At 43.3% G+C, this 27,475-nt stretch overlaps 1 protein-coding gene across 2 annotated transcripts; it reads left to right on the top strand.

Moving 5' to 3' along the window:
• Positions 1-570: 570 nt before the first annotated feature.
• TRAF5 (TNF receptor associated factor 5) lies at positions 571-16,907 on the top strand (the record flags this gene model as incomplete). Of its 2 annotated transcripts, none has more annotated exons than XM_079697651.1 (10): positions 571-867; positions 1,865-1,922; positions 3,574-3,675; positions 6,041-6,205; positions 6,852-6,929; positions 7,248-7,322; positions 10,045-10,137; positions 14,003-14,143; positions 15,506-15,674; positions 16,330-16,907. In XM_079697651.1, the coding sequence occupies 10 exons, from the start codon at positions 650-652 to the stop codon at positions 16,905-16,907; spliced, it is 1,677 nt and encodes a 558-aa protein (XP_079553777.1). The 2 variants fall into 2 exon arrangements, with proteins under 2 accessions (XP_079553777.1, XP_079553778.1); XM_079697652.1 differs by having other exon boundaries at positions 650-867; positions 5,978-6,205.
• Positions 16,908-27,475: the final 10,568 nt, after the last annotated feature.

Here is a 27,475-nt window from a genome sequence, read left to right as displayed (position 1 = left end):
TAGCTTGCTTAGCACCATGCGCTTTAACCTAAGAGCGCTGGGAAGCCACTGAATGATGAGGAGAGATAATCTATCATACTTGTATTTTGAAAATATTACCCTGGCTATAGTATGGAGAATGGATTGGAGGGGAAAGCAGTTAATGGGCTTTTATTTAGCTCAGGTGAGAAATGGTGTGGCTTGGTGGTGATGTATTTATATATTTTGCAAGGAATGTATTGGTATACAAAGTTCTTGCTTCTAAAAAATGTTATCAAAACGTTTGTTTCAATTTTCTCAACTGAGTGGAAGAAAAATCCATAACCAGAGTTTACTCAGAATGTAGTTAACACCTGGCTATATTTTGCCCAAGCATGTAGCCACACTGAAGGATAATTTAGCATCCTGTTGATGGACAGTGGGCTGAAGTCTCACTGAATCGTGCTAGAAGTTATCTGGTCCAGCCCCCCGCTGAGCGCCCCAAAGCCACCTCCCCTCTGCAGGAGCCCTCCAGTGGCAGGAGGTTGTTACTATGGTTACAAAGTCATAACAGAATGACCCTGTGGGTGATGTTCACTAATCAGGGAACAGATGATTCAAACACCTGATGGCTGTAGTTGCTGTGGTGTTTGCACACTGAATTTTCCTTCTCTTCTCCTGATCCCCCAGAATGGCTTGTTCTGAGGAGCAAGGTGGTGTCCCCTGTGGCTTCATCCGCCAGAATTCTGGCAACTCCACGTCTTTGGACTTTGAGCCAGACGCAGAGTACCAGTTTGTGGAGCAGCTGGAAGAGCGCTACAGATGTGCCTTCTGCCGCTCAGTGCTTCACAACCCCCACCAGACGGGCTGTGGGCACCGCTTCTGCCAGCACTGCATCCTGTCCCTGAGGTGAGCGCTCAGGGCCTGCGCTCCGGCCAGAAGTGGACAGGGCTGTTCCTGGGATCTATGTGTCATCTGTGGCCGCTCAACTATAATTGTGGTTTCGGGAATTGCTGTGGTTGTCCACAGAACCACGAATATGAGGACGGGCTCTGCCAGTGCCTTTCTCTGAGAGCCTGAGGAATAATCTTCTTTTTTTTCCATCTTATTGATAGTCACCCTTTCTGAAAATTCAGACCACACCTGTTTTGCACACGAAGGCAAACCTCGGTGCACAGTCCATGTGAGGAAGGACCTGTATCTCATGGGGTCTTTCCTGTAGGCGCCCTGACCTTTCCTTGCCTTGAGGCAGAGGTGGTGTCGCATCTGGAAGGTTCCTTGCCGCCGTGGATACTCTGTCGACTCCCCGGCAGCTGTAAAACCTGGGTTGTGCCATTTTGAGGTGGAGACCAGGAGAAACATGGAAGCAGGCTTTGGGGGTTTATACAGGGCTGCCACGGAAGTTGTACCCTCCCAAGCTTGGAAAGGGGGTTATTACAGCACCTTCTCATTCATTCCTGGGTTCGTTCATTCAGCACCTGTGTGTTCCAGACACCTCACTAAACCAAGCTCTAGTGCATAGAGGTGAAGAGCTGGAGGTCCAGTGTGACACAGGACCCTCTAGAATCTTCTGTTCTAGTGAAGGTGCAAGTTGGGGTACAGTGTGATAGCACAGGACTGCCGAGGGAACGTTGGCAGAGGACATTTGACTCTGTCTGCAGGACTCCCTCTTTGACTCACGTCCTGGAGGATGCATGGGAATTTCTCAGGCAGACTGAGGAGGTGCTGAAGTTGGCATACTGGGGGGCCCCTTCTGGGAGGAGGGAACAGCATGAATAAAGACAGGGCCTGGCCTGCTCAGGGGGAACTTCAAGGGGTCAGGCGTGGCTGAAGCGCTGCAGCTGCTCTTGGATGGGCTGTTGAGGTCAACCCTTAATTCTGGCTTCATTTTGATTTTTCTTTCCAGAGAATTAAACGCAGTCCCACTCTGCCCTGTAGATAAGGAGGTGATCAAATCTCAGGAGGTAAGACAGTCATGCTTTGGGTTAGCAGTTCTCTGGGTGACGGAGCAGCCAGTATCCTGGGTTGAATTGGACAGAGAAGTTGGAGCCGGAAAGTGGGAGGGGGACCTTCCTTGGAGTCCATATTCCTCTACTGTGGGGTAAAGTGGGACCCCACTCCCACCCCTCTTTGAGAGAGGCTAGTTTGAGTCCTTACTGACGCCCCCAGGGTTCTTCTCCCACTTCTTCTTTACCCTCTTCCTGTACTAGCTCCAGTTACCGTGAGTCACTTGCAGAAATGAAACACCCTGCTTCCTGGAATCACTTTCTCATCTGTTTAGTCTCTAAAACTTTCTTTTATTATTGTTATATCTAACAATAGCTTTATTGAGATACAATGCATTTGCCTTTAAAGTGTACATGTTTCTGGGGTGTGTGCCTAGGAGTGGAATGACTGGGTCTCATGGTAACTCTATGTTTAACATTCTGAGGCACTGCCAGGCTATTTCCCAAAGCAGCTGCACCATTTTACATTCTTACCAGCAAGGTATGAGAGTTCTAACTTCTTCACATCCTTACCAAAATATGTTGTGGTCCATCTTTTTGATTATAGTCTTCCTAGTTGGTATGAAGAAGTATCTCATGGTTTTGATTCTCTAATGATTAATGACGCTGAGCATTTTTTCATGTGCTTGGCCATTTGGATATATTCTTTGTAGAGATTCCTATTCAAATCCTTTGCCCATTTTTTAAGTGAATTGTTTGTCTTTTTAGTCAAATGTTCATGCTCCTTCTCTCTGCTTTTATGATGTGTTTTCCAAATGCTTAGCTGTACTTGTGTCTGCCTCACACACTAGGCCAGGGGATGGCATACTACAACATGGGATTTGCTGGGATAAATCCAGTCTACCACCTGTTTCTGTATGGCCTGTGAGCTAAGAATGGTTTTATATTTTTAAATCATTGAAAAAAATCAAAAGAAGGGTACACAGGAACTCTGTACTATTTTTTACAACTTCTTGTGAGTCTTTATTTCAAAACAAAAATTTATTTTATGAATCAAAAGAAGGATAATGTTTTGTGACATGTGAAAATTATATGAAATTCACATTTCAGTGTCCATAAATCATGTTTTATTGGAACACAGGCATGCCCATTCATTTAAGTATCGGGTACAGTAGGGTTAAATAGTTGGAACAGAGAACATTGCAACATGGTTGGCAAAGCTGAAAATATTTACTCTCTGACCCTTTACGGAGAAAGTTTGCCAACCCCTGGCTTGTGCTGAAAAATAAGTCAGCACAGCTTCAGTGACACCACCTGATGTCTAATGCAACTGTTCACCCTGGGACAGGAAGCTGAAAGCATCACCCTCATCCACAGCTCCACCTCTTGACCTTTGAGCATGTGGGGTCAAGTTCACCATGAGATTCTCCTAGCTTCAGCATACTGCACTAAGCATTAAATTACCTGGCTTGTATGTTTGGTGGCCTGTCAGATGTATCTGAGACAGCCTTTTCTTTTATGGTGGTGAATCTGGTATTTCCATTCCAACCACTGACTGGAAGTTTCCACCCAACTTTTGAGATGTACTTGAAGACCAAATTAATAATAGCTTCCTTCACATTGCTCTAAAGCTTTGGAGTGTGTGAGACCTACTTTGTTTATCTTTTAGGTGTTTAAAGACAATTGCTGCAAAAGAGAAGTCCTCAATTTATATGTATTTTGCAAAAATGCTCCTGGATGTAATGCCAAGGTTATTCTGGGACGATACCAGGTTGGTATTACTGGTGAACAATATTTGCCTTTGCTATTTTTCCAGTGACATGTACTGAACATTTTTATGTGACAGTTACTGGGCTAAGCATGGTACGGAGGTTCATTGGGTTGCCCTCAGAGAATTCTTGTCTAGCGATACACTTGGCTGCAGTGCAGCACACCGAGGGCTAAGTCATGTGAAAGATTCATTTTGTATGGAACACATGGAAGACATACCATGTGTGCTAGACCTTAACTTGTGGGTTAGGGTTATTGATCCAAAAGAGAAGATGTGAGACATACTGGGCAAAAGAAATGGTCGAGCAAGGACCTGTCATTTTTGGAAAACTGAAGGATTTGGGATTCCTAGGATGGGAGCCAGGGCATGACTGCAGAAAGACACAATTGTAAGGGTGCCTGCCTGGAAGCATTTGCAGGTGCTGGGGTGGGTGTTTCCTAGCCACTGTGGGCCCTGCTGTCTTAGAGGTTGTGATCTAAGGCACATGACACAGACCAGAACAGAGCTAGAATGTAGTGTAAAGGTGAAGCATTGGTATGAGATGCAAACAAACGAGGTGTAGGAGAGGTGAAGGGTTGTCGAGTTCCTTTCAGATGAAGCTGTCCTACCTTGCTCTTGCATCCAGCAGTGGAAGGTTGTTAAATGGGAAGCAGGAAACGTGGCTCTGCCACAGCAAGCCCATGTCAGTTTCAATCACACTATGAATGAATACGAGGCAAGCATCTCTAGCGTCCAGGGAATTGCTAGGAGGACGCTACAAGTTTCCCTTCCCAGCCACACGTTTTGGAATGTATTTCAGGTGATTCAGTCTTTTCCCCATCATGCCTCTAAAACCCTAGGCACTGAGCTCATAAATGTGTAAATGATTCCCTTGTTAACCCAAGAATTTCTTTGGAAGTTCACAGAAGGTTTTTGTGTTTTCCTAAGACAGTCCCTCGCCACTTGTTTTGATAGTCAGGTCCTAGAGCAAGCAGGGCCTCTTTACCAACCTTGTTGTCACTAAGCCTGTACAGGAAATGAGGCTCATTGATCAGCCCTAGTGACCAGATCCTCAGCTTCTGGAGAACAGTGGCTGGTTTATTTTCACCTGTTTCTTTTATATTTCCTCTCATTCCCTGTTCTCCTTCACCTTGCGAGTAAGGTGTCGGATCTCACAGGTAGCAGAGTCTTGATGAATGTTGACGGTTTTGGTGAGAGCTGAGGGGTAGCATCCATGGATTTTGGAGAAGATGTAGATGGCAGTTGTCACTGTCTCTCATTACTAGAGGCAAAGGAGAATAGCTATAATATTTATTTACCTCCTATAGTAAAACTGCGTGCTCTCTTAAGGGGTCAGCAAACTGTTTCTGTCAGGAGCCAGATAGTAAATATTTTAAGCTTTGCCAGCCATACAGTGTCTGTCGCAGCTACCTGACTCTCCCATCTCAGAGGGAAAGCAGCCATAGCCAGTATGTGAGACATAGGTGTGGCTGTTCTCCATAAAACTTTATTTACAGAAACAAGTAACAGGCCAGATTTGGCCCAAGGGCCGTAGCTTGCCAACCCTGTTTTAAAGGATCTTGTGGTGGGGAACAAACTCCTTAGGATTTTGATACCTTGTCAGCACCACAGTAACTTGCAGTGTTATCCACGGGTTTTGTTAAGACATGCCTGCTTTAAAAAACCTGTAACATGAAGAACACTGTCTGAGTCATCCTTCTCTAATATTCTGGTCAAGAACATTTCCTGACTTGACAAGGGTGACCCATCCCAGCTTCTCCTGGGCCTGTGATCCTGTATTCCTCTATCCTTTGCTTTACCGCTTGTGGAACAGCTTCCTCTCCCTCCCTTTCTTTCCTTTAGTCCTTCCCCTTCCTTCACTTACTCAGGAGGTAGCTTTCTCTTCTTCCCTCTTTGCCCTCTGTTCCAGCTTTTACCATCTGCTGTGCAGAGATTAGTACTTGGTGCTGGAGGTGGGGATGGAGGGTGCACAAAAGAAATGTCCTTGAGGAGCTGGTAAATTAATTGGCAAGCCTAAGGAAAATATTCAAGAGCCAACCTGAGAATATGAGCAGGTTAATGGGTAATCAAAGATAAACCCGGCATGCTTTCTTCGTCACGCATCTTCCCCTGTCCTCCAAACAAGGCTGGCTGTCACAGCCTCTGTGCAAGCAGCCTTCTCCATGCCCTGTGCTCAGCAGAGGCAGCGGGTGGCCTCTGCAGAGAGCCTGTGACAGAGGCTGTGCCCCCTGCCCCCCCACCCTCGCAGTCCTTTCTCCTGCTGCCCCAGGGTCTTCCCTCCCTCCCTCACTAGGCCTTGCAGCAGGCTTCCCCTCCCACTGCCCTGCTCAGTGGGTCCCCACTGGCTTGTTGTTATCTGTCGCAGGACCACCTTCAGCACTGCTTATTCCAAGCTGTGCAGTGCTCTAATGAGAGCTGTCGGGAGCCAGTCCTTCGCAAAGATCTGAAAGAGCATTTGAGTGCAGACTGTCCGTTTCGAGAGGAAAAATGCCTTTATTGCAAAAAGGATGTGGTAGTCATCCATCTACAGGTAAAAAAAAAAAAAAAAAAAAAGAATCATCTTTATGGGACTAAATTCTGCCTCAGTGGTCACAGTGAATCAGATGGGATACCAGAAGCACTTTTCTGGATTTATTTTTATGCAGAAAGAGGTCTAAAGAATAACTTTATCTGAGGGTTCTATAAAAAGCTAAAAACCTTCTTGGTAGGACTCTAGTCATGTATCATTGGCAAAAATGTTGTTTGAGTACCTGCTGAGTGTGAGTGGTCCAGGAAAGACGCTAGGCGCTGGGTCCCAAGGAGGTGACCACACTGTCTGTCCTCAGGATGCTCCGACCTGATTGGAGAGGCAGGATGCCGGCATAAGACGAGAGCATGGGGTGCCCTTTACATGTGCCAAAGGAGCCAAGCCAGTGACTCCCATAGTCTGCGTCCTCTGTCAGTCCCATGTCCTCTGACCTTCTTTAAAAGAATTGGAAAATTGAACTGAATTGAATTCATTTATACCAAGAAAGCAGCCATCTAGAATGCTTTTTGGAACTAGACCATACCTTCCTACAGAGGGTAAGCCACATAGCATAGATCCCCAAAGGGACATATGTATACACACTCTGAGGCCATACAGGAAGCCTTTGGAAGCAAGGCTGGCTTTATTTCAGCACACTTTTCTGTTTCAGAATCATGAGGAAAACTTGTGTCCTGAGTACCCAGTATCTTGTCCCAACAAGTGTTTGCGGATTATTCCAAGAACTGAGGTAACTGTAAATAATTCTCTTAGTAGATTTTATGTAAGATAAAGTTTCAGTAATCACTGTGGTGTGTGTTTGATAAAATCCCATAAGCAGGGGCCCAAGGCTTAAATTATCCTCATGATAACCATGGTTCTGTCTTCCCTCCCCTTCTCCCTGAGAATTCTTCTCTGTTTTCATCTTAGCTCTCCTTCCCCCAGGCTTCAGCATGGTGTTTCCTCCCTTCTTCCCAAGCGACCCTTGGCTCCCTGCTTGCTGCAGTTATACCAGGTAGCTGGAGAGTCGGGGATGCATTTCTCTAGCATGAGGCTGTCTGTTTTGTAGGTGGATGAACACCTTGCTGTGTGTCCTGAAGCTGAACAAGACTGTCCTTTCAAGCACTATGGCTGTACTGTAAAGGTATGGAATAATTGTTTCTGTCTACCTTCTACTGTATAATTTATTTGTTGAGTTCATTTTATTCTTGATTCCATTCAAGATGCAGAAGGACATTCACTTCTGAGAAACTTTAAGACTGGCAGTTGTAACTAGTGGTTACCAGTAGGGTGAGGCAAGATGGTGGTAGGGAATTAACAGGTACAAACTACTATGTATAAAATAAATAAGCTACAAGTATATATAATACAACACAGGGAATATAGCCAATATTTTATAATAACTATAAACAGAATAGAAAAAAAAAGACTTGTATTGTATACAATACATAATACATAATACTAATACTTGTATTTTATTAGTCAGGGTTCTCCAGAGAAACAGAACAAATAATTTATATATACATAAAATTTTTAATACCTAATACCAACTTTTTTGAGGTTTGGTTATATCTATGAAAATAAAATGTGACCCTCACATTGACCTTGCAATCCTACTGCTAGAAATTTATTTCACAGATATCCTTTCATAAGTATGCAATGATTACACACATATACAAACACACATGCACACAAAGATATTTACGGTACTCCCCCCTTGTCCATGGGGGTAGATTCCAAGATCCTCCACGGATGCCTGAAACCATGGTTAGTACCAAACCCTATATATACTATGTTTTTCTTTCCTATACATACATACCTATGATAAAGTTCAATTTACAAATTAGGCACAGTAAGAGCATATCTGAATTGCCAGCATCATTTGGGGCCATTATCGAGTAAATAAGGGTTAGTTGATGACAGCACTATGATACTGCAACAGTTTATCTGATAACCAAGATAGCTAAGTGACTAATGGGTGGGTAGTATGTATGGCCTGGATACCTGGACTATGGGATGACTCACCTCTGGGGCAGGACGGAGCAGGAAGGCACAAGATTTCACTACGCTACTCAGAACAGTTCACAATTTAAAGTATGAATTGTTTATTTCCGAAGTTTTCAATTTAATATTTTTGGACCATTGTTGACTATGGGTAACTGAAACCACAGAAATTGAAACGGTGGCTAAATGGGGACTACTGTATTTAGCCAAAAAAAAAAAAAATCCAAAAACCCACAAAAAATGAAAAACAGCCTATAAGTCCATCTCTGAAGTACTGAGTATATAATTATATATATATAATTTTTTCATATTTTGGAATACTATGCATCTGATAAAAAGAATGAGGTGTATATTTTAAAAATTACATACAGTATGATCTCACTGTGTATGTATCTTCACTGACTCTGGTAGTGAGACTAGGGAATTGGGTGTGTAGACAGAGAGAAGGGGGCTTTTATTTTTATTCTACATCTTGCTATATTGTTTGAGATAAGCATATATTTCTCTTATTTTAAAAAACTCTTATGAAAAACCTTTTTTAAAAAATCAGTGAAGAGTCCATAAATGTGTCACATAGCAAACCAGTGATTATCTTGGCTGCAGAAAGGATAGGGTTTACCTTCCTTGTGCACAAAATACAGAATTGCTTTCCAGCTCTAAAAAGAATCTCCTTTTTAAAAAAATTTTATTTAAAATATTTATTTACTTATTGACTGCTCTGGGTCTTCGTTTCTGCACGCAGGCTTTCTCTAGTTGCGGTGAGCGGGGCTTCGTTGCGGTGTGCAGGCTTCTCATTGCGGTGGCTTCTCTTGTTGTGGAGCACGGGCTCTAGGTGTGCGGGCTTCAGTAGTTGTGGCTCACAGGCCTAGTTGCTCCGCGGCATGTGGGATCTTCCTGGACCAGGGATCGAACCTGTGTCCCCTGCATTGGCAGGCAGATTCTTAACCACTGCACCACCAGGGAAGTCCCTAAAAGGAATCTTCTTTACAGTTAGGCCCAAACTTCCATTTGGATTGTATTCTAGGACTTACCTTAGTACTAGAGCTGGGGATGGCTGGGGGAGTTGTTCTCTGGAGGAGGGGCCAACCCTAAACTGAAGGGAAATTGATGATGAATGTTTGCTTAGAGTCTATGGGCCACCCATACCATTTGCTTTTACTAGTAGTGCAGGCAGTCTGCGATGGAATTTTAATGATAAAATATTTAATATTCTGTTCTAGTGAAGGTGCAAGTTGGGGTACAGTGTGATAGCACAGGACTGCCGAGGGAACGTTGGCAGAGGACATTTGACTCTGTCTGCAGGACTCCCTCTTTGACTCACGTCCTGGAGGATGCATGGGAGTTTCTCTGATAAAAAGAAGTTTGCATTTCTTCTTGCAAACATATAATTTGACTTTGAAGGCAACAAATTTGCATGGGCTGAAATTACAATTAGGTTGCATACCTTCTGCCCGATAAAAGGACAGTGATAGAAGGCGGTAGAGAAGTGTGCTTGGTAGGAGGGAGAACTAACGGAGGCTTAAAACTGATCTGGGAGATAACCCACCAAGGAGGTAAGTTTTATATGGGAATAGTTGAGAGGTGGTAATAACTACACTTAACCCTCAGTCATATACTCCCAGGGCAAGGAATGAAATCAGTGCTGAGAATTTTGATAGTGGCCTGACTCTCTGTAAGTGTCTCATGGGTACTGTAGAATCCTAAAGCTGGAAAAGGGACCTGGGAGGGGTCATTCTCCCTGCAACCCACCTTGAGACAAGTAAGCAAAATTGTTAAAGTTCTGCTTTAGCAGAACATCCCACCACCACCCTCATTTTGGGAGCCTTTCAACAACCTGACTTATTTTTCTCTTCATATTAAAGGATAAACGAGGAAACCTGCAGGAGCATGAGCATTCAGCCTTACGGGACCACATGCTTCTGGTTTTAGAAAAGAACTTCCAGTTAGAAGAACAGGTAAATATTCAAGGGTTCAAGTATAAAGGGAGGCAACAGAATCGCTGGGATTTGTACTTGTTGGTATTTTTATATTCCCCTCTGTTTCAGTATAAGTCAACTGGAGGTAGATGTTTTTCTACTAAGTGGCCAGACTCACAGGCTTGTAGCACATTAAACTGGAAAGTGCCTTTGAGATCTTTGGGTTCAGCCCCCTCAACCAACAGATGAAGTAACTAAGCTCAAAGAAATTTTGATGTGTTTGTGATATTAAGGGGCAGAATTCAATCCCAAACCCACGTCCCTGATTCTCAGTCCAGTGCTCCCCGTGTTACACCACACTGCCTCTCTGCAGCCTATCCACACACCTTGTGGTTATTACCTGGCACCTAGTAGGAACCTAGTAGATGTTTGGCATTTTTAAATGAAATCAGTATTACCATAAAACAGCATTTGACTATCTGTTCTAGGCACCGTGGGTTTTATATATTTTGTAATAAGTCTTATTAACTTTGCAACCTACTCATACGTGCATATTTATTTCACTGCAATCAATGCATACGTACATATTTATTTCACTGGGTTGTGATTATCAAGTGAAATTATGTGTGCAAATGCCAGCCGTAGTCCCTGGAATATTCATAGTGGACCTCAATAAATGCTGATTCTACTGAGTAATTATTCTAAAAGTTCATTATTTTGTTAGGGCATCTCAGAGGATCAGACTTTTCAAGCCCAGGTAGGGAAGAAAACCATCCAGCTGGAGAGAGGGAGCTGAATTTTACGGCTGCAGATTATTTTATGGTGTCTGATTCCATATTAAAGTAGCTGTGTGAGTTTCAGGGTCAGATCATGGAGAAAATTAGAAAGACTGATTAAACTGTAACTGGTGGAAGGCATGCTGCCTAGGAGCCATTCCCAAGTTCTTTCTGTAAGAGTTGCCTCATTGGTCTATCCACTGATCCAACAAACACGTGCCATATGTCAAGTACAATGCTAGTTGCTAGGGACACTGAGTCAAGGAAGACACAGCATGTACCCTTGAAGAGCTCACAAAAATGTAAACAGATAAGATGCTGTGCCTTGTGGGGGTACAGAGGCTGCAGCAGTTTGTTCTGTGGGAGTTGCAGAAGGCTTTTCAAGGTAACACATCCGAGCTGCATCATCTTGAAGGAAGAGAAGGTCCGTCAGTTAAAATGTTGTGGAAAGAGGATATTCCAGAAGAGGAAAGTTTATGCCAAGGCAGAGAGGCATGAGAGAGGCTGATGGTCCAAGGAAATGGGGTTTGGGGGTAGAGAGACATCCAGGTGTGAGACAGGGAAAGGCTGAAGACTGGTGTGTTGGGTCCAGACTGCATTGGCCTTCCACGTAAGCTAAGAAGTTTCAAATATTTTACATTCAGTGATTTTTTAATTTATTCATATCCTGCTCTATTTAAGAAAGGGTTTAAGGGCCAAAGTTTGAACTAATGTTTGCCAGTAATAAGGATCTAAAAGACGTTTTTAAATAGGAAGATACTTGGTCAGCTAATTGTTTGGCTTTAAAAATAAGACAGCTGGTGGTAGCATGGAAGATGGATAGGAGAGAAGAGAATGAGGACAGAGGGACCAGGCAGAAAGATGCTGCAGTAAACTAGACAGTGTGGCAGTAGAACCTGGCAATTGATGAGTGAGGGTCCTGGAGCCAGAAAGGCCTGGGTTCGAGACCTGGCTCCGCACATAGGAGTTCGGGCAAGCTAATTAACCTCTGTCTTCCACAATTTTCTCATTTGTAACATGGGGTTGTAGTGAGGGTCAAATTATATATGTGCGCTCTTAGCACAGTGCCTGGCTAACAATAAGCAGTTCAGTATTAGGGGAAGCGATACTGGAGGTGGTAGTGGGTGGTGGTAATGTCGAAGGTGAAGGCTTGACCAAGGCTGTGTCAGTGGGGATGGAGGGAAGGTATTGGGAGGCTTTTACAGGTTGGAGTCACATGCTGTAGTTGAGGCAGGGAACTTGGTAATGTTATTAACTGAGATGGGCACTGCACACAGGAGCAGGTTAGACGTGAGGGGGGCGGGGCAAGAGGAGACACTGAGTTTGCTTTTGGTCAAGGATGTCTGGTGCACACGTGGGAGTCAGCTCTTGGGGTATAAGTAGAAGATTTGGGGGCCAGAGATCAGATGGTTATTGCAGCCACTTGTGCATTATTTATAAAACATGTGTCAAATGCCCTCTGTGTGCCAGGTGCTGTGCTGGGCTTTGGGGATCGGGAAATAAGTGAAATGTTGCCTCAGCAATTTAGGGGAGAAAAAAATGACCAAATTAACCAAATAAAAAAGCAATGAGTCATGAAGGTAAGTTATACTTCTAGAGTATGCTCAGAATGTCATGGAACTTAAGAGGTGGCCTAGGTAGGTGGTACTAGTGTGGAAGTATTTCTGGGAGGATATGCCCTGGAGTGAGGCTTAAAAAGTGGTCGCTTCTAGGTGAAGGAGGAAGTGACTGAGAGCAGGGCCTGAAACAGAAGGTGTGTAGTATGCGAATGGGCATGAGACTGAAAAGGTGGCCAGGGGCAGATTTTTTTTTTTTTTTTTTCGGTATGCGGGCCTCTCACCGTTGTGGCCTCTCCCGCTACGGAGCAGAGGCTCCGGACACGCAGGCTCAGCGGCCATGGCTCACGGGCCCAGCCGCTCCGCGGCATGTGGGATCTTCCCTGACCGGGGCACGAACCCGTGTCCTCTGCATCGGCAGGCAGACTCTCAACCACTGTGCCAACAGGGAAACCCATAAGAGGCAGATTTTGTAGGGCCCTGTACAGCCTGTAAAAGAAGGCCACTAGAGATGGTTAAATAGGAGGGGTGACCAGCCCAGATTTGTCACTTATTATTCTTCTGGTGACAGTATGGAGTATGATTTGGAGGAAAACAAGGCTAAAGACAGGGGGAGCATTCATTCATTCATTCATCTATTTAACAAATATTTATCAAGCACCTACTGGTGCCAGGCACCAGCCCAGTTGTTGAGGTTCCAGTGGACGGTGGGACTCATGCCAGTCCAGCTCCCATAGAGCTTCTTTTCGGGTATGTGTTTGTTAGGGACAGTGTATGATCTGTTGGGAAGCTATCATAGCAGCCCAGGTGAGAAATAACGCAGGCTGAAACAAGATGAGATGCAATGAGAAATGGATGTAAGAGTTGTTTTGTTGTGTGTCAGGAGCTAAAGTTGGCAGGTATTGCTGATGAAGTGGGTGTAGGGATAAGAGAAGGGTTGTCGAGGATCACGCGAAGGTTTTTGGTTATTTCCCTCAAATTGATTATAAATTCTGAGAGGTGGCGTGTTTTGCCTACCACTTGCTAGCGGTATGCTGGGCAGGTTACTTAAACGCTCTGCCTCTGTTTCCTTATCTGTAAAGTGAGACTGATAGCCATACCCAACACATAGGGTTCTTTGAGAATTAAAAGAGATAATGAATATAAGGGTTTGACAGACTCAGCAAATTGCAGCTATTACTATTGATGCTGTGCATACAGCATCTAATGTGGTATGGCGATCAGGACTCTGTGGTTGTTTAATAGGTGCATATTGAATGAAAGAGGAGAACCAGTTCAGCAAATTTAGTCAAGTGCTGTCACTAGCATTAGATGAGCCATCAAATGGGTTACATATAGAAAAGGCTGATGAGGAATCTATGGATCTTTCTTTTCTTTATTATTCTTTTTTTGTAAGCATCTGCAAACATTTCTTAGAATTATATAGTAATCTACCTGTAAATATTTTCTATAAATATATGTGTGTATATTTTTCCTAGAAATACTTAACCTGCAATATTTTCCTAGAACTATATTTAAATTTTAACTTGTGTGCATGCAGTTCAATGACCTCATTCATATTCTTGTTATTAGATTTCTGACTTATATAAGAGCCTAGAACAAAAAGAAAGTAAAATCCAGCAGCTAGCAGAAACCGTAAAGAAATTCGAAAAGGAGTTCAAGCAGTTTGCACAGTTGTTTGGCAAAAATGGAACTTTCCTCTCAAATATACAGGTGAGAAATGGCCTTTCTATTCATAATCAAGATTTAGTCTTCAACTAGCCGTGAGGCTTTTAATTTTTAAATGGAAATAATTTCAAATGTGCAAGAATAAGATAGTGCAAAGAACACCTGTATATTCTGCATCCAGATTCACTCATTGTCAGTATTTTGTCCCATTTGCTTCATTCATCCCCCCCTCCTTCTTGTCTCAAACTCCCCCACCCTGTCCCTGTCACCCCCCCACCCCCCGTGGGTATTCTTTCTGAACCCTTTGAGAGTAAGTTGTCTATCTTATGGCCCTTTACCCCTACATACTTCAGTATGTGTTTCCTAAGAATAAAGGTCCTCTTTTACATAACCCAGTACATTTAGCAATGTTAGTACATGTTTACACTGGTACAGTACTTTTATATAATTTATGGCAATTACGGCTGTAATCAATGTTGGGCTGATATTAGTCACTTGATTTCAGATTCCCTGAGAGCATCTATAGTCCTGCATTTTGTAGTTAACAAAGTGAAACTATTAATTCCCCTGGGAAGAAAATGCTTTAAACATCACTAAAATATAGCAAAAATTACTTTGCAAATCATGAATGTTAAATAACCATAAACAAATTCCTAAAGAATAATGACTTCATTGTGATTATAAAATTTACAGTGGAAAATATTTCAAGATGTGATATGGGCAATCTTTTGGAAATCTGGATTATCCCAGAAAATGTAGGCCATATAATTTCCATATTTGTCAGCATACCATATGGATGTGTGTGTGAGTGTGTGTAGAAAAAAGGAAATCCATCATATGTTATTATCTCAATTCTGACCTTTTTCTAACACAAAAACCAGTCAAGAGTGAAGGCACTAAGGGTAAGAGTGGAGGAGAAATATAGTTTTATTTAGTCCCTTCCATCTAAAGAGAGCAACCAAATGTTCAGGCTTTAGCTCAGGCACTTCTGTACCACCTGTAGTGCTCAGGCAGAACAGGTGGGCCTTCTTCCAGTGCATTCTCTGCCTTCTAGCAGAGTAGGAATGAATCAGAAGAGTAGCATCTAAGAGGAGGAAGTGATAAAGCAAGGAGAGAACAGAAATATAAAGATAGGGTAGAGAACCAAGAGGAGAGACACCAAGGGAGGAGTAAAACTCAGATGAAGAACAGTTCAAAGATTTGAAACAGGAGCAGAGACGCTGTGGAGGGGGAGGAAGGTATTAGGTGACTCATCTCTCTTAGATCCTCATTCAATTTTCTCTTCTGGACTGTGCATTTTTCATTTCATTAATTGATTAATTAAAGGTGAAATGTTTGAGTTGAAAAATATAACCTTAACGAACTACTCAAATTTTTTTGACATGATGATCCACTTTGTACTGAAAGGTTCTTGCCAGTCACATTGACAAGTCCGCTTGGCTAGAAGTTCAGGTGCGTCAGTTATTACAAATGGCTAACCAGCAACAAAGTAAATTTGATCTGAGGCCTTTGGTGGAAGCGATTGATACAGTGAAACAGAAAATCACCCTGCTAGAAACCCATGATCAAAGATTAGGTATGTCTAATGTTTTATACTTATCTGTTGGTGATTCATTATTTCTACATGTGTTCATGAAACAAGCAGACCTGGCCGATGGAGAGTCACAGCTATCCAGGATCAACAATGGCTGAATCTGGTATTTGTGAAACAGAACAGCATGAGGTTCTGGCCACTCAGGCAAAAATGATGAAGGGCCATGAGCGGGAGCTGGAACAAGCAAGGGGTGGAAATGGGCCAGAAAATTCCAAGAACAGGGAGTGATGGTTTTTTAAGGAGAGTAGACAAAAATGAGAAGGGGAAAGATGTGGTGGGAACATTGTTTTAAGTATAGAAAAAGAGACAGGCTTGGCTGTTTAAAAGCCTTCCAGTTAGAAAGCAGTGGGGCTTACCATGCAGATGCCCGCTAGCTCAGTACAGAGTGCATCTTCTCAACACTTTGGTGAGCCTCAGATCAAGAGGACGCATTTGGGTTTTCTTGGTGCCAATCTTGCCAAGACACGAGAATCACGGAGTTGATACTATTAATAGGAATTGTCCATTGGTGGACATTGAATTCAGTTCATCTTTGGGATGTCAGAATTTTCTTGGTTCTCTTCGGATAACAAAATTCCTCTTTGGGCAAATTTTAAAGACAACTTTAAGGCCTTCAAGAGTCTTTTTTTCCTTGCAGTTGTTTTGGAAGGGGAGACTAACAAACATGATGCCCACATTAATATTCATAAAGCACAGCTGAATAAAAACGAAGAGCGATTTAAGCTGCTAGAAAGTGCCTGCTATAATGGAAAGCTCATCTGGAAGGTCACAGACTACAAGCTGAAGAAGAAGGAGGCGCTGGACGGACACACAGTATCCATCTTCAGCCAGCCCTTCTACACCAGCCGGTGTGGCTACAGGCTCTGCGCTAGAGCGTACCTGAATGGGGATGGGTCCGGGAAGGGGACGCATCTGTCGTTGTACTTTGTGGTGATGCGAGGGGAGTTTGACTCACTGTTGCAGTGGCCATTCAGGCAGAGGGTGACCCTGATGCTTTTGGACCAAAGTGGCAAAAAGAACCACATTATGGAGACCTTCAAGGCTGACCCCAATAGCACCAGCTTTAAAAGACCCGATGGGGAGATGAACATTGCCTCTGGCTGTCCACGCTTCGTGGCTCATTCCACTTTGGAGAATGCCAAGAACACCTACATTAAAGATGACACCCTGTTCTTGAAAGTGGCTGTGGATTTAACTGACCTGGAGGATCTCTAATCACTGCTTCTGGGGTGATAAAAGGACTCCTTGAATCCAGAACCTTTGGTTAATGTAGTGACTGAATGTAGGCTCGACACACACTTGTATTTGGTTCTTTGCCCTTAATGTTTGAAGTCATTTTGAGATTTCTCAAGTGCTGTCTTCTTTTTACATTTTATTCTGTCCCAGTTTGAAACTGACAATACTTAGAATATCTTCTCATTATTTATATTTTTATATCTCTTGAAAGATGTTAATTTTCTTAAAGGTAAGGTCTGGGGCATACCTCTTTTACTGGTGCTTAGTGTGGGGTCTCAGGGTGGGCCCTCTATAATATTAAATGTCACTGAGGACACAGAAGTAGAATTTCCAGTTGAAAATGCTTTGGTTGGTTTTTTTTTTTTTTTTTTGCGGTACATGGGCCTCTCACTGCCGTGGCCTCTCCCGTTGCGGAGCACAGGCTCCGGACGCACAGGCTCAGCGGCCATGGCTCACGGGCCCAGCCGCTCCGTGGCATGTGGGATCTTCCCGGACCAGGGCACGAACCCGTGTCCCCTGCATCGGCAGGCAGACTCTCAACCACTGTGCCACCAGGGAAGCCCATGCTTTGGTATTTTATATTTGACCTTTAGATTCTAGACCTGACCGTAAGCCTGCAAAAACTGTCTTTTAGGGTAGGCTATTCCAGTTAGGTAGATGGGTAATGTACTTCAATCTGCCCAGTTTGGACCAGACGTTTTCTGGTTATATACTGTATTTGTGGAAATTACTACACCTTTAATATTTTCATGAAGTTTACCTGTAGTCAGCAAGCACAGTTTTGCAAGGATGCATAAGAAGTGGTGAATAGAGTAAGCATTTTCATTCTCCCTGTTGAAGTGAAGCAGAAAGCACGGCATAGTTTATACGTAAGGAGATACAGCCATCCAGCTAAAGTTCAGATTTTATTAGGTTCAAGCACGTGAAAAACCATTTTCAAACAAAATGATCAAATATTATCAGTTTCATAAGATTCAACTTAATAAATTATATATATATACATGTATACAAATAGTTTAAAGGTATTTTGGTAAGAATAGTAAATTAATATGAGGACGGGCAGAATTTAGTACATGATGGAGAAAATGTCAAAAATGGGTAAGAGCAATTTAAAACCTAGGGAGAACACCATTACAATTTCCAATGGGTGTTAGTACTCCCATCCGAAACTGATGGCTAAAAGCAGTATCTCCTATTCTTTTTGAGAGGAATTTTGAATTCATAAATTGATATGAAAATGGGCACTTATGTAAACTTGTGATGTTTCTTGTCGAAGTCCTGAGTACTTTGTGAAGAACAGAAATGATCGTGTTCTTCTACGTCTATCTGTATGGGTCTGAGAGAGTAAATACAAGTCTACCTGAGTCCTTCTGACTCTTGATAAGCCTGAGCTTAACAAGAAACTACCCAGTTTTCCTGAGCCCTAACTCTTGTTATGCCACCGAGCATGGCCGACACTCAGCTGGCTCCCTTGAGCGTGCAAGGGCAAGCTGCTCACTCGGGTGATGACCACACACCTTAAAACTCTTGGTCAGCTGACCTCACAGCAGCACATGATTTATACCAGTGGCTTCTGGAATAAATGGAACTTTCTTCATCTCTCCTGTGAAATTTCCAAGATACCAAAGACTCATACTGCACAAATCTTCCCAAAGGGTTAAATTCAAAGACCTAGGTTCACAATAGAAACCTGCTAAAGAACTACCCTGAATCTGCTGGTGAACTGGGGTACAGCTGACGGTCAGCACATTCCCTCAGACAAACTCAAGAAGTGTTTCTCTAGACCCTAGAGCTGGACGTAGGTGGCGCTGTGTGCTTGTTTTCAATGTTTCTCATCAAGTCCAAAGTCATCGTTGTGTTCCTGAGGAACAGATCACACTGTTGTAACTAGTTTTAAGTCTTTGATGTGAAAAACATTTTAAAATGAATTTATCAAAATACTGATTTTGTGTTTTAACCAACTTCTCTACATAAAAAATGTAAGTCACGGCATGGTTTGCCTTACGAGTTCAGAGTCCCTTCATCATTGAAACAGTGAACACAGAACAAGGTATTCTGAAATAAAAAGCACTTCTTTCTCACAAAATAAGAGTTGTGAATTTTGTTTTAAGGAAGTCGAGCCATGGAAACCTATTTTTCCTTTTTTATGATCTGAACGGTTATTTTTATTCTGTATCTGTTAGATTTAAATTTTTATTTCCATTTTGGTCTGATTTCAGTTCCTGATGAAAAGAAAACAATACACTAGGCATAAAAGGGGAGTCAACAACCTTGAGAAAGGTATGTGCAGGATTCAAATAGGGTGGGGAGGTAGGGTACATACTAATGCACTTTAACAAATCTGAATTCTAACCTCTGGTCTCCAGATGTGATGATTTCAGAGAAACAAGAAATAGTCACAGGGTCAATTCCCAGTGCCAGTCTTGAGTGCACACAAATGGGACACAGAGCCACGAACCCTTTGTGATGGCCCTTGGACAATCGGTCCACACTGCAACTACCTCTTTTCTCTTGAAAGTGGTTGCAGACATCGGTCTTAATCTTACGTAAGAATTCTGGGCTGGAGATAAAGCTTTGATGGATGCACAACAGAGGACCCGGTGGTGAAATCCCCTGGGAACACCACACTTTAGGGAGGAGGAAGAGGAATCTTCAAAGCATTTGGAGAAGAGGTCAGAGGTTACAGAAGTACCAAGGGAGGTGGGAAGGGAACTGAATGTCAGCAGGGCCAAATGCCACCCTGAGAATAGCAGTCGCTCCCAGGGCACCACCCCCAGCACTCTTGAACTCATTATCTCCCCCAGGCTTCTCCCTCCTCGGTCTGTATCTTTGACCCTGGCCTTTGCCTTAAGCTGCAGACTCCTATATCCAAGTACCTGCTGAACATCTAAGCATGGAAGTCCCACAGGCACTTTCAAGTACACTTCACCAAAACTGAACTGGAGATCTTCCCAGTCTCCCCACCACTGCCAGCCTGTGACTCCTCCCGTTTATACTACCCCAGTTAGTGACATCAGCATCCAAGCCAGAGTCTGGACACTATGAATCCCCCCTCACTTTCCCCATCCAGTCACCCACCCAGTATGCCAACTGGACCTCCAAATAATTTCTTAAAACTCATCCCTACTGCCTACTACTGCCCTATTTGCTGGCCTACAGTTTTTGCTTCACAACTATTCTCCCTATTTTCTTCTTTTGCCTCTTTCAGATCCAGCCTCACACTGACACCCAGTAATGTCTACAATGAAAATCTGAGGGTGACTCTCCACCTCACCCCACCCACTGTGGCTCCATCACCCACAGGACAAAGCCCAGCTTCCTTGGTCTGGTGGGCAAGGCCCTGCATGCCTGCTTCTGCCTCTCCAGCCTCACCTCCTGACAATCCTACTTGGCTTTTAGCAATAGCATTCTAAGCCATTCTGACATTAGTGCTTGTGGTACGTTTTTACCTAGAATTCTCTTCTCTACCCTTACCTCCTCCTTTGCCTGGTGAATTCTTGCCCTTTAAGATTCTGCTTTGGCCTCACCTCCTCCAGGATGCCTTCTCAAACTAGCCCCTGCACTCAACCCCTACCCTCCGCTAGGCCAAGAGCCCCTGCTCGGGGCTGTATACTTGCTTGTCTAGAACGCAGTTCCTGCACTGTTCTTTTTTCCAGAAAACAAATGTTAATTGACTATATTTTTGTCAGATTTTACGTTAGGTACAAATAGAACAGATGCTGTCCTTGTCCTCATAAAACATAATCTGGCGGTCACTACAGCGGTGAACCAAAATGCCCACCGTGCACATGTTCCCAGCTGCCTCTGATAGACTTTGCCTCCTAACTTCTTTCTCCTGAGAAACATGTATGTCTCAGACCATTCTGAATGTTTGTGATGCAAAGTAGAAGAATAGGCAAAAAACATTTGAAGGGAGAGCCCTAGGGGCAAAATTTATGAAGACAAGCTAAACCAATCCACATAAGGATTGGGGAGAATTAAAGAAGAGAGAAAAGAACAGTTCCTATGGGAACTGTTGGCAGTTGTGACCTGGAGCCTGTTTGATGCTTTTATTTTTCCAAGAGACTCACGTTAAAGACTAAAATACATGTTTATATTATTTTTGGCTGTTTGAGTTACACTTGCTTGAATACAACTCCACGTGGACATTAGACTCTGGCTCCAGGATTACAAATAAGTATATAACAATATAAGTTGTGATAAATGTCTTGAAGAAAATAACAGACTACAGTGAAAGAGTAATGGTGCCAGGTGGGGAGAACATGTACATACTTTGGTTTGTTGGGGAAGTCTTTATGCTGAGGTCACATGATATTCGGTGCTCATGTGACATGTTTCCTGGATGCCTGGCACTTTTGAACACCCTTATAAAATCTGAGCCATTTCCTGTGAGGAAACTTGCCTCCTTGACCTCCTTTGCAGCACAGGCATGTGGCCCAGGCCCCACCAATCAGGCACAGTCACGCAAAACTTCAACTTGAAAGATGAAGTTGGAAAGATTCAACTTTTTGTTGGAAGAAGATTTGCAAGATGAAGAAAGAAATGTGCCAGACTCTGACTTCCCAGTGGTGAGTAGACCAGAGGCAGAGCTCCTGGAACCCAGTCCTTATTTCTGTAGGTTGTGTTTATAGAAGCTGCGGGTTTGGTGTCAAGTGGCCGCAGCGGTGGATTTTCACTAGTGCCTCTAGTGTGTTTGGGTATCATACCTGGCTTTGCTGTACCTGCATCTGGCCTCTGGTCTTCCTGGAGCTTCTGTGGGCGACATTATATTAATAAAGCCCCTGTAGCAGCTAGAGTGCACTGTGTTGTTTGTAACTAAGCCTGACTAAATCAAGCTGAGACCTGAAAGACGAGTGAGCTGTGGGAGGAGCAGGTGGGATGAGAATTCGGGGCAGAGTGCACTGAGGAATAAAAGAATTGGTTTAAGGAACTGAGGATAGGCCAGTGTGGTGGGAGTCCATTAGAAGAGGGGATGGTGGCACTAGATAAGGTTAGAAGAGAAGGCAGGGCCCAGAATCTAGTGCTGAAGTCATGCTGAGGAGTTTGTGATTTATGTGAAGTGAAATGAAAGTTGACCTGACGTGGGCAGGGGATTGCATGACCTGACTGACGTGTTCTAAAAAACTGCTCTATGTCACGCATAGCTAAGAAGGGGACAAGAGAGGACATGGGGAGAGTATTAAGTTTACACCATCCTGCAGTTGTTCACAGGTCTGTGTCCTTACTAGATCACAAACTCCTCGAAGCCAAAAACCATGTCTAATTCAAAAGATGCTCAGTGTATTAAACTGAATTGTATATGAACACTAATGCACTGAATCTTTGTAACAAATCTGCTAGGCAGATGTGATGCCCATTTCACAGATGGAAAAAAACTGGTGATTGGAGAGAGCTATGTGTTATGTGCTAGGCACTGTCCTAAGAATTCTACACACCCAAGGTATATTAACATGCGAGGGCTTCCCTGGTGGCACAGTGGTTAAGAATCTGCCTGCCAATGCAGGGGACACGGGTTCGAGCCCTGGTCCAGGAAGATCCCACATGCCGCAGAGCAACTAAGCCCGCGTGCCACAACTACTGAGCCCACGTGCCACAACTACTGAAGCCTGTGCACCTAGAGCCCGTGCTTCGCAACAAGAGAAGCCACCACAATGAGAAGACCATGCACCGCAACGAAGAGTAGCCCCTGCTCACCGCAACTAGGAAAGCCCACACGCAGCAACGAAGACCCAATGCAGCCAAAAATAAAAATTAATTAATTTTAAAACAAACAAACAAACATGCGAATCCTTGCAGCAATCTTATGGGGTATATGCTATTTCATCCATGTTTACAGAGAGGCAATGGACACAGAGAGGTTATGTAATAAGCTCTAGGTTACGCAGCTAATAAGTGGTAAAGCCAGGATCTGAATCCAGGCAGGCTGGCTTCAGAGGCTCCACTCTTACTATGCAAGACTGCCTCATATGGGTACTGATTAACTCTACATGCTTCTATAAAAATATAATTTAAATGAGTTACTATATAATAAGAGTAACCACTGGAATAAAGACCAAATGTATAACTTCCAAACCACTAGAGAAAAAAAATTGGAAAAAGAAACTTTATCAAACCAAAGACAGAAAAGAGAAGACAACAACAGGAAGCATGATACATAGAAAAAAACAAGTTAGAATTAAACCCAAACCCAAATTTATTAAACATAAATAAGAATGACTGCAATTTTACTATTAAAAGAGGAAATACCTCAAATATGGGGGACACATGTATATACTTTTAAATATTAATCTAAAAGCAGAGCTAACAACTCCTTTACTAGGTATATATTCAGAGACACTCTTGCACAAGTGTACCAGAAAACACATACAAGAGAGTTTACCGCCAGCACTGTCTATAATAGCGAAAAACTTGGTGGGGGGAACCCCAAACAAACAAGGCACCGCATGGATGTGAAGCAACGGAAACTCTCCCACATTGCTGGTGGAAGGGTAAATTGGTACCAGCTCTGGAGAACAATTTGGCAATATCAAATAAAGCTGAATTGTGCAAACCCTTCCACCTTGCAATTCCATTTCCAGACATATAACCAAAAATTCTTGCCAGGTGCCCAATAAGATGTGTATAAGAATTAACTCGTACCATAATGGCAAAAATCAGTAATCATTAAATTACTAGCAAAAGGAGAATGGATAAATTGCTTTATAGTCATACAATGGAATACTATTCAGCACTTAAGATGAAAAAACTAGAACTACATGAATCAACATGGGTAACTTTCACAAATATAATTTTGGTGACAAAACAAAGTTACACAATGGTATAATTTATGTTAGGTTTAAAAAACACATGAGACAATACTATATGTTACTTACATAGCTATATATAGCATGTATAAAAGCTTTCATGAGAATGAGAGATAACACATCCAGGGAAGGAGTTACCTTTTTTTTTTTTTTTTTCCGGTATGCGGGCCTCTCAGTGTTGTGGCCTCTCCCGTTGCGGAGCACGAGCTCCGGATGCGCAGGCTCAGTGGCCACGGCTCACGGGCCTAGCTGCTCTGCGGCATGTGGGATCTTCCCGGACCGGGGCACAAACCCGTGTCCCCTGCATCGGCAGGCGGACTCTCAACCACCGCACCACCAGGGAAGCCCGGAAGTTACCTTTGGGGAAGAAGAAAGGGAGAATGAGATTGCAGAAGGGTTCACAGGGGGCTCTAACTGAATAGGTAATATTAAAATCTGAAGCAAATATGCGAAAAATGCTAAAACGCAGTAGTTAGGTGGCTGGTATGTAAGTGTTCATTATATTATACCCTGTAACTTTATACATGTTTGTAATATTTCATATTAAACATTTTAAAGAAAATAAGCTTTCAACTCAAGATTCTACAGAAAGAACAGAATAAACCAAAGAAATAAGAAGGAAGAACTTAATGAAGGCATACATTAATGAAAGAGAAAAAACTTCTAAGATAGAGGTTATTAATAAAATCAAAAATTGGTTCAATAAACCTGATGAAGAAAAAAAGACTCCAATAAAATATGTAAGAATGAATTACTAACAATATGAGATCAAAAAATGTTAATAATACCACGGACAATTTTATACTAAATTTGAAAATGTAGATGTAACGGATACTTTTCCAGGAAAAAAAAAAAATTTATCCCTTAAAAGGCACCACTTCCATATGGCTTTAAAGATGAGTTCTTCAAAACGTAAGTAACAAATCATTCACATGCTATGTTTATTCCAGGTCATATAAAAAGTTAACCTGACTGATTCATTTTGAGACCTAGCAGAAACTGATATCAAAACTAGACAACTAAAGAAAACCATAGGCCAATCTCACTTATGAATATAGAAACAAAAATCCTAAATTAAATACACAGCAAATTGCATCCAGCAATGTAATGGAAGAACACATACTAGGATTGTAAGGATGGCTCAACATTAGAAAATCTATTACTGTAGTTCTATTATTGTAGAGTAATGGAGAAAAGCTGTATGATCATCTCTAAAACTAATACTGAAAGTATTTGGTAACTCTCAATACCCATTTCTGATTTTAAGAAACAAACAACTTGACAATCTAGGAAAATAACCAAATGCCTTAATTTTTTAGAGGTATCTACCACAAACCTTTAGAAAACATTATGAGCAAAACGTAGGATGCAATCCCAATAATTTCTGGAAAAAATAAAGTACACTTGAGGCTACTATACAGCGCTGTACTGGATTCCAGGAAAAAGCCCAAATTGTTATTTACACATAAATGCTCACCTACAAAATCCAAGAGAATTATTAAGAATACAGAGGTTCAGCGAGGTGACCACATAGATCAATATACCAAAAAAACAAATTATCCTGGGGTATAATAATAGTCCACTAGGAAGAGCAAACAAACGAGAACAGCAGCCAAACCGCTAGGGAAAAACCTAAAAGGAAATGTTGCAAAACACCAAGAAAACTGCAAGCCTTCACCTGAATAACAAGGGAACACTTGAATTCACGGAGAAATAACCACCTTGCTCAATGGTAAGTCTCCATATTGCACAAGTATCAAATCTGGGCAAATTAGTCTACCGAAAACTTTGCCATTTGGCAACATCTATTACAGAATTTGAAATGGAATCTCAAACACGTTGCGGGAAAACGCTGCCATTTGGTGACAATCTGTTACAGAATCTGGCCCTGGTTTGAGGTTCGTGATGTGTGTGGAAGCGCTCTGCGAAGAGTGAAACCGTGACTGGAAGCCACCCCGCTACCCGCATCCCCCGCGGAAAACCGCGCGGCCGGAAGAACCACGTCGGCTCCGCCCACCTCTTGTGTCGCGGCCCGGGCGTTTCCGGTCGGCTGACGCGTACGCGCCCCGAGGCCCCGCGGGACCCACCTGGAGCAACAGGGCAGGGACGGGCGTCAGGCTCCGCGGCGCTGGCCGATCTGGTTCCTCAGCACCTGCGGGCCGGGGCTGCTGAGCCCTCCCAGAAAGGTCGTTTCCCTCGCAGTTTCCAGTAAGTGACGGTCCCAGTCGGAGCTGCGGCTAGAAAGAGGCCGCGCCGGCATTTTCTTCCCCTCCTCCCCTAACCCCCCTATGAAGTCCCTCCCTGGCGTCCGGGTGACTCCAGTTCTGTCCGCTACCACTCCCAGCGCTCGAGGTTTCCCCAGAAGATGTGTCCTTTCTCATGAGCTTCGTTGATCTTAAACGGGCGCCGACCTCTCACCTGCACACTGGAGGGTGTGTTCTTGGTCTGACATTCGTCTCAGCCCTTCCTCGTCCTGCCATAGTGACGGCCCCGCAGTTACACACCATGGTAATGCTCCCACAGTCACTTCTTCCCCACCTGCCTCGGGGATATACACTTGCTTTCTGCTTCAGAATCTTTCATCTTCTAACGAAAATCGGTTAAGGACCAGCCCTCTCAGCGCGGCGCCCCTCTTCCCCTCTAAAAACCCTTTTCTCATTAAATAATTGCAGCAGTTAAGGAAAAAATGAGTTAAGAGTAGGACCCTGACGTAAATGACACGCATTCTTTTATTTAATCATCGCAACAATCCTTAAGTAGATACAAATGAGGAAACTGAGGCACAGAAAAGTTAATTTGCTGGAGGTGACGTAGTTTGCGTAGGATGGAGTTGAAATTTGAATCCATTCTGTAGCTCGCTCCAAAGCTGGTGCAGTCACCCCTTCATCCTTCCCCAATCCTTTGCATCCCCCTTTTCGTTGCTTCTCCTGAGGAATTTTTTTTCTGAATGCCGACTAGAACGGCGGTCCCCAACCATTTTGGCACCTGGGACCGGTTTTGTGGAAGACAGTTTTTCCAAGGACCGGGGGTGGGGTGGGGGATGACTCAAGCGCATTACATTTACTGTGCACTTTATTTCTATTATTATTATATTGTAATATATAATGGAATAATTGTACAACTCACCATAATGCAGAATCAGTGGGAGCCCTGAGCTTGTTTTCCTGCAACTAGAGGTCCCATCTGGGGGCGATGGGACGGCCTCATCTCCACCTCAGCTCTTCAGGCATTAGATTCTCATAAAGAGCGTGCAACCTAGATTCCTCGCTTGCGCAGCTCACAGTAGGGTTCGCGCTCCTATGAGAATCTAATGCCCTGCTGATCTGACAGGAGGCAGAGCTCAGGCGGTAATGCGAGCGATGGGGAGCGGCTGTAAATACAGATTAAGCTTCTTTGCCCTCTGCTGCTCACTTCCTGCTGTGTGGCCTGGTTCCTAACAGGCCACGGACCAGTACTGGTTTGGGGACCCCTGGTCTAGAAGATTCCTGCTTATGGAAATTTGACCTCTAAGAACTTTTTCAGAGCTTCTTCTCACTCAGACCCTTGAGTGTTCCATTTTATCAGGCATGTAAGCTCTGAGCTTAGTAATATTTTGCATCCCCAATGTGTGCTTATGCCTCCTTACTTTAAAATGTACTCTTAACCCAGTATGTACTCATTAATCAGCCTTTCTCCCCTGCCTCAGTATGACTATCATTATCATGACCACTGTTCTCAGCAAACATTTGAGCAGATAGTTTTTGT

The sequence above is a fragment of the Hyperoodon ampullatus genome (genome assembly GCF_949752795.1).
Source record: "Hyperoodon ampullatus genome assembly, chromosome: 2".
NCBI lineage: Eukaryota > Metazoa > Chordata > Mammalia > Artiodactyla > Ziphiidae > Hyperoodon > Hyperoodon ampullatus.
The sequence above is the reverse complement of the archived record's forward strand: the minus strand, read 5'-3'. Positions and strand labels throughout refer to the sequence as shown.